The sequence below is a fragment of the Penaeus monodon genome, chromosome 42, assembly GCF_015228065.2.
Source record: "Penaeus monodon isolate SGIC_2016 chromosome 42, NSTDA_Pmon_1, whole genome shotgun sequence".
Classification (NCBI taxonomy): Eukaryota; Metazoa; Arthropoda; class Malacostraca; order Decapoda; family Penaeidae; genus Penaeus; species Penaeus monodon.
Genome location: NC_051427.1, coordinates 9,120,298 through 9,126,449, shown reverse-complemented (window position 1 = coordinate 9,126,449; position 6,152 = coordinate 9,120,298). Strand labels below are relative to the sequence as shown.

At 45.8% G+C, this 6,152-nt stretch overlaps 1 protein-coding gene across 1 annotated transcript; it reads right to left on the bottom strand.

Moving 5' to 3' along the window:
- Window positions 1-30: 30 nt before the first annotated feature.
- On the bottom strand, window positions 31-5,779 carry LOC119599033. The gene is made up of 2 exons (XM_037948779.1): window positions 4,249-5,779; window positions 31-3,452 (listed from the first exon to the last, which is right to left on the bottom strand). Exons 1-2 carry the CDS (start codon window positions 5,605-5,607, stop codon window positions 3,294-3,296), a joined length of 1,518 nt encoding a protein of 505 aa, XP_037804707.1. The 5' UTR covers window positions 5,608-5,779; the 3' UTR covers window positions 31-3,293.
- Between the last annotated feature and the right edge of the window lie 373 nt (window positions 5,780-6,152).

Genomic DNA, 6,152 nt, shown 5'->3' with positions numbered 1-6,152 from the left:
GATGAACGGTCATAAAATAAAACGAATTTCTTATTTAACTAAAATGCTTTTATTGTAACAAACCAACTATCGATAAGTTACATCATATGTCACATATTGAAAATGATAATGAAAAAAAACACCAGGTCAGTATAGGTGTATGGCACAACCTCATGTACAATATATAATGATAATAAAAAATAATGAAAAGTTTATATATAACAAAAAAAACATGAAAAAATACACATCTAAAAAATTATTATGACCTGAAACGAAGCTTCAAAATGCCATGAAGTGCGTTCAGATCATTACAGTTTGGTCACTGGAAGGTCACTGTACTGGGGTTTTGGGATTCACTTTTTCACAAAGTAGGTCAAAGGTCATCATGAGGAGCTGCTAAGAATGCATTCAACCGTCGCTTCTGTTCTCTGCAGACATGCTTGGTTATATGAAAATCTACACACGCATTTTGGAAAAAAAAATAGGCATGTCAAGTTCATATAACTTGTTTTGGACATGTCGAGCAGATATCGACACGGTGATACATACAAAAATACTGTTACTTGATCACGTATTTTCTGAGAATTCTTTTGCACTTATTTCCCACAAATATTGTTTTAAGGCAATAGGTAGATGAGTAAAGAGAGAGAGAGAGAGGGAGGGAGAAAATGGCGGGAGAGAGAATGACAAGATATAAAGATAAATACACAAGACAGAGACGAAAAGAGAATAAGGGTGAGAGGGATATAATGCGCGGGATAGTCAAGGAGAGCCTGGGTACTTAAATGCAGCTTGTAGTGATAATGCCCAGGGATGACGAGACAAAACGAACGCACTCACGCATGAGGGTCGAGCCTGTGAACGCGGCAAGCTTAGCGATCACCGTGTTTGTGAACGCAAGCCACGGCATGCTTATGATCAGCGCTTGCTTGTGAACGCGCGGGGAGTGTGAATTACTGTATTACTGAACCTATTGGTATTTTGAGCGACATTATTGCGCAGACAGACATTCGTTACCAGGGCAGGCCGTGGTGACGTCACGAGACTGGATGACGCAATGCATATCGTCTGCAATAATGATTATACGTCTTGCAAAGTTGAATGTAACATGATTATCTCTTTTGATTAGTGTATTTCTTGAAGGGAAAAGGAAGAAAAAATATAGGAAAACTCAGAAGACAAATAGGGGGGAAAAAATAAAATAATTTGGAACATTGCAAATAAATGACCAATGAATTTTTAAAATCCACGAAAGGAGAAAAAAATTAAATATTTTGGAATAGCATCTAAAATTTTAGAACATGGTAACTATTGCAGAAAATAGACTGAAAGACAAAACTAAAAATCGTTAAAAAACATTTTTCCTTATGATCTACAATTCACTGGCTCCATATGATTAGTTTATAAATAATTTCAAAAATACATTAATATTAATTTAACAGTTTTTGTTACATATAACACATCGAATTTCATGAACCAACATTTTGTATTTTCCTCAATTTTGGTCATGATAATTTTTAGTAATGAACTTATTAATTTAATATTTCTTAATACTATTAATTTTTGTCATTGATTCAATATTCATTTTGAATTCCTAGTGATTTTCAAATTCATCTCCATTTTCACAAAAAAAAGAAAAAAAAATATATATCGGAAAACGGCGTCAACTTTCCTCAAATTCCCTTATTTCAGGCTTCGTATCACATGTTGAAACCTTTGTAAGACATTCACGTCAAAAGATCTACCGTAGGCTGTTTCACCAAACCATCGATAGCGTCACTGTCATGATAAAGAGATTAATCAACATCAGATGAGATTAACAGACATTATAAAAAAAAAATGCTGGCAACCACACAAGGCTCTGGACAAAGCCAAGAAATCGGATACAGTTTGTTAAAAAATCGACCAGGAATAAAAAGCGCAGGCATTGCGTTGAAGACTAAAAACCATTTTATAAACTCTTTATCCATCGATGAGTAAATTTACAATGATATCGCTGTTTTCCCCACTTCCGTCACGCAGAACGGGAATAAAGACGGGGAAGAAAAACAGCCGTGAAATAGACATATACAAAATGAATCCCTGAGGAAGGCAACCATCCGCGGCTGCACACACGGACCAACAAAACAATCACCGTTTTCTTTTCTTCTCGCTAAGGAGGGGAAACACAACTAATACGAAATCAAATGTTGGGTTTTTGCCGTGGTGCACGCTGGATGATCGCCTTGAATAACACAGTAAGCATCTATCACACATCTGATGACTGCAATGGAAAGGGAATTAAAGAGAGAGAGAGAAAGAGTGAGTGTGCAGGTCATCTGATATCTGAAAATATGTCTACCCCAAGCACAGATACAGTTTTCTAGCTGTTGTGTCCACGAGGCTTTCGGAAAACCAGTGTCAGATTTATATATACACATCTGTGTGTGTATATGCATATGTATGTACACACACGTGTATATATGGATGATTGTATGAAGTTTCAGGTGAGAAATAAATAGGCTTTGGTATTTTTTGTGTGTCATGTTTATATTTTGCTTTTTGCCTTTACATTAGGGCAAAAACAAATAAAACAAACACAGGAAGCAAATACACAGGCCTACGTTTGGAAAGGAAAGCATAACACGGGAGGATATAAATAATAACAATCTTTCTTTACAAAAGCCCTTTCAGCACAGAACTGACGAAACAAAATGACTAAATGCACAAACGCTGATGATTCCATAGTATCGAAGGAAAAAAAAACCTATTCACACATTTTGCGTTTTTTATCTTCCTTTTTTTCCGAACAGATGGATGATAAATAATCAATTTGTCTGATAAATATTCATTTGGATAAATTAATGCGAAGGGGAGGGATGGCGGAGAGAAAATGAAAGGAGAGGTGGAGAAGCAAGAAGGAAATGGAATGATGCAGAGAGAGATGGAGAAAAGGCCTGAAAGACTCGCTGGTGGGATTGGCGTCGAGGAGATGGAGGAGGAAGAAGAAAAAGAATAATAAGAATAATAAAAAGAAAAAGAACAAAAAGTAGAGGAGAAAGGAGAATGAGAGGAGAACAAAGGAGAAGACGAGAATGACAATGATGACACTGAAGATGAACAAATGACGCAGGAGGGCGCAGCCGACCTGCCAGAAGCTTCCGGGCCTCCCTGCAGAAGGCCATCTCCCGGCAGACGAGCGGGGGAAGGCAGCCTCTCATGAGCCGCCGCCCCCTCCGCCAGCAGACGCGACTCTCCTAGCAGACGGAGATCAGCTAGCAGACCCTCCCTGGGACACGGAAGGCACAACTCTCCTAGTAGACGCGAGACAACAGCTAGTACACGTATATTTGCTTGAGCTGGTATCTTAAATTCTCGGGGATATGAGTATCGTGGTGTTCCGGCTTCTTGAAGATCTTCTGGCCCGCCTTGTGAAGCACCTGCCGGAGGTGCCTGTGCCACTCCGGCCGCGGCTCCGACGGGAACATGATCGCCTGCGGGGTGGGAGAGAGAGGCGGATCAGAGAGGAGGAATCATATTTTTGGTGATGGCGATAGTAGTCATGATGGTGATAATGATAACAATAGAAGGGGGTATTGATAATACTGATGACAATGGTCATTTGGATAACAAGAACAACCATACTATTAATACTACGAATACTAATCATTATCATAATAACAGTTTTGATAATAATAATTATGATCATAATATCAACCATAATACCAACACCGACTGTAATAATAATAGTAGTAGCTATATGAGCAAGAGAGAGAAGAGAGAGAGAGAGAGAGAGAGAGAGAGAGAGAGAGAGAGAGAGAGAGAGAGAGAGAGAGAGAGAGAGAGAGAGAGAGAGAGAGAGAGAGAGAGAAAGGGGACGGCTTAATTGAGTGAGGAAAGAATATCGCGAAGAAAAGAAGAGAAGAGAAGAGAAGAGAAGAGAAGAGAAGAGAGAAAGAGCCGTGACATTCACAGCCCAAGAATTACAGAAAGAAAGAAAAGAAAAAAAACTCGTTGGTACCAGTTTCCGCAGTGTTGCCCACTTTGCGGCCGTGACATTTCGTGTCTCTTAGATGTCTAAACCCAACCCCCCCCCCCTAAAACCCGCCCCAGACCCTATGTCCAACCCACAACCCTTTTAAAAGTACCCATTACGGTGTTTCTTCTTGTAAAATGTCACTTGGCACTCGCACACATCCACACACATACCCAAGGACGCACATACGTACAAGCACACACACACACACGCGCGCACACGTTCATATATGACGCCTTGCGTGGGATACGTACAAACGTTTCAGCGACCTCAGTTTCGGCAACGAAGATCTCATGGAAGCCGAGTCGGGAAGACGATGACGACGACGACAGCGCAGACATGTCGCTGTGGCAGGAGGACGAGGAGGAAAAGACGGAGGAGGGCGACGAGGAGAAGGAAGAGGAAGTCAGGTCACTCCTGAAGGACAGGTCACTTCGACAGGACGACGAGGACGAGAGTGTGGCGGATAAAAAGCTGTGACAGGATCTTGAGGATGTGGAAGACAGGTCGCTAGTCGACGACAGGTCACTCTGGGACCACACGTCGCTGTCTCGCTTATGACTTCCGAAGGACTTGCGAAGCCTGTGACTTAGGCGGCGCAGCGGCGTGGTCGTAGTCGTGAGTAAATGGTCGACTTCGAGGTTTTTCTCATGTGGATTTTCGCTTTTTTTGCTTCCCTTGTGCGCTTTTCTGTGCCTTACATCCTTCAGCAACTTCAAAAACCCTTCAGTCACGGTGTCGTCGCCGCAACGCAAGGAAGTCCTCCTCACGTCTCTTCTACACGTCGGCGCGCCCTTCCTGTCCCTCGCGAAGGAAGGACATCCTCGCGACGGTTGAAGGCTTCTCTTCTGAAGTCTCTCCGCAGGATCCCTCCCGCAGGGTTTGGGACTCGACTGCAGGGATCGCTGGGCAATCCCCGACGCGGAGTGTCGGCGCTGTGATCTCATGAGGAGGTCGCGGCGCTGGGCGGCGTGGGCGCCGAAGGGGAGGTGGTGCGGCGGGAGGGACGGCGCCACCAGGGCCACGGGGACGTCGTGGGTCCTCTGAGGGACCGACACGCGCTTGTGGACGGCGGGCTGCTGGCTGGGGTGCGTCGGCCACTCGAACTTGGCGCCGTAAGAGGACACGAGAGGGACTTCGAGAAGGCAGCCGTGCGCGGGAGGCACTCGATAGAGCGCGCCCTGCGGCGGGGCGGCGAGCCCGGTCTTCCTCCGCCAGCGCATGGACGTCCGCCGCACGAACTCGGGGTCGTTGGGCGAGAGGTTGTTGAGGCACTCGCGCTCGAACACCGACGGAGCGTCCGAAGGCGGGGGGGGATCCCTTTTGGCCTTCTGCCCCGACGCCTGCCGAAAGGACAGAGCCACAAGTCGCAGGGACTTCCTTCTCACGCCCGAGCTGAAGGATTCCTTTCGCTTCGGCGGCGTCTCCAAGCTCTGGAGCCACGGAGGGACAGCACTGCCGAACCCTGACAACGCCGTGGCACCAGGCGCCGCGTTCTCATTGCCCCTGCCTGCCTGGCCTCTCCTGAGGCTGAACCTTCGCTTCACCTTGGAGGGGGTCGCTCTCGGCTGGGGTCCGCCCTCCTCGCCGGACACGAACGGGCACTCGTACATCGCAACGGTGGTGGCGGGGCCGGCGCAGCTGTGCTCGAACTGGACCTACTCTGTACCTATGCAACTGTACCGCCGCTGTCGATGTAATCACCAACACTCGGCAGTCAGACTGGCCCTCTGCTCGCCACGCTGGCACCGGGGACACGCACGCCGCCCGCCCGCCGTGGCCCCTTTTATACCTTCGCTTCTCGGTATCTCTGGCGACGGTGACGTCACACCAACTCGGTCGCTCCTTGTCCACGATCTCATCTTCCATTCCGCCATTCTCTATTGGCCATCGCGCCTCTCACATTCATTCTATTTCGCCCTCACCTTTTCATTTCTCCTCATATTCCTTCATTTATTCTCATTAGCATCTCACACACACACACACACACACACAATACACCAACAACACACACAAAATACACACACACAAATACACACACACACACACAAACACACACACACACACAAATACACAACACACACACACACAAACACACACACACACACACAAAACACACACACACACACAAATACACACACACACACAAATACACACA

What these genes read in the sequence shown, in the direction of transcription:
- LOC119599033 (XM_037948779.1), bottom strand. Translation starts at nt 5,607, where the DNA reads ATGTACGAGTGCCCGTTCGTGTCCGGCGAGGAGGGCGGACCCCAGCCG. An exon ending in CTGAGGTCGCTGAAACGTTT is followed by an intron (nt 3,453 to 4,248) that starts GTACGTATCCCA and finishes CCCACCCCGCAG; the next exon opens with GCGATCATGTTCCCGTCGGA.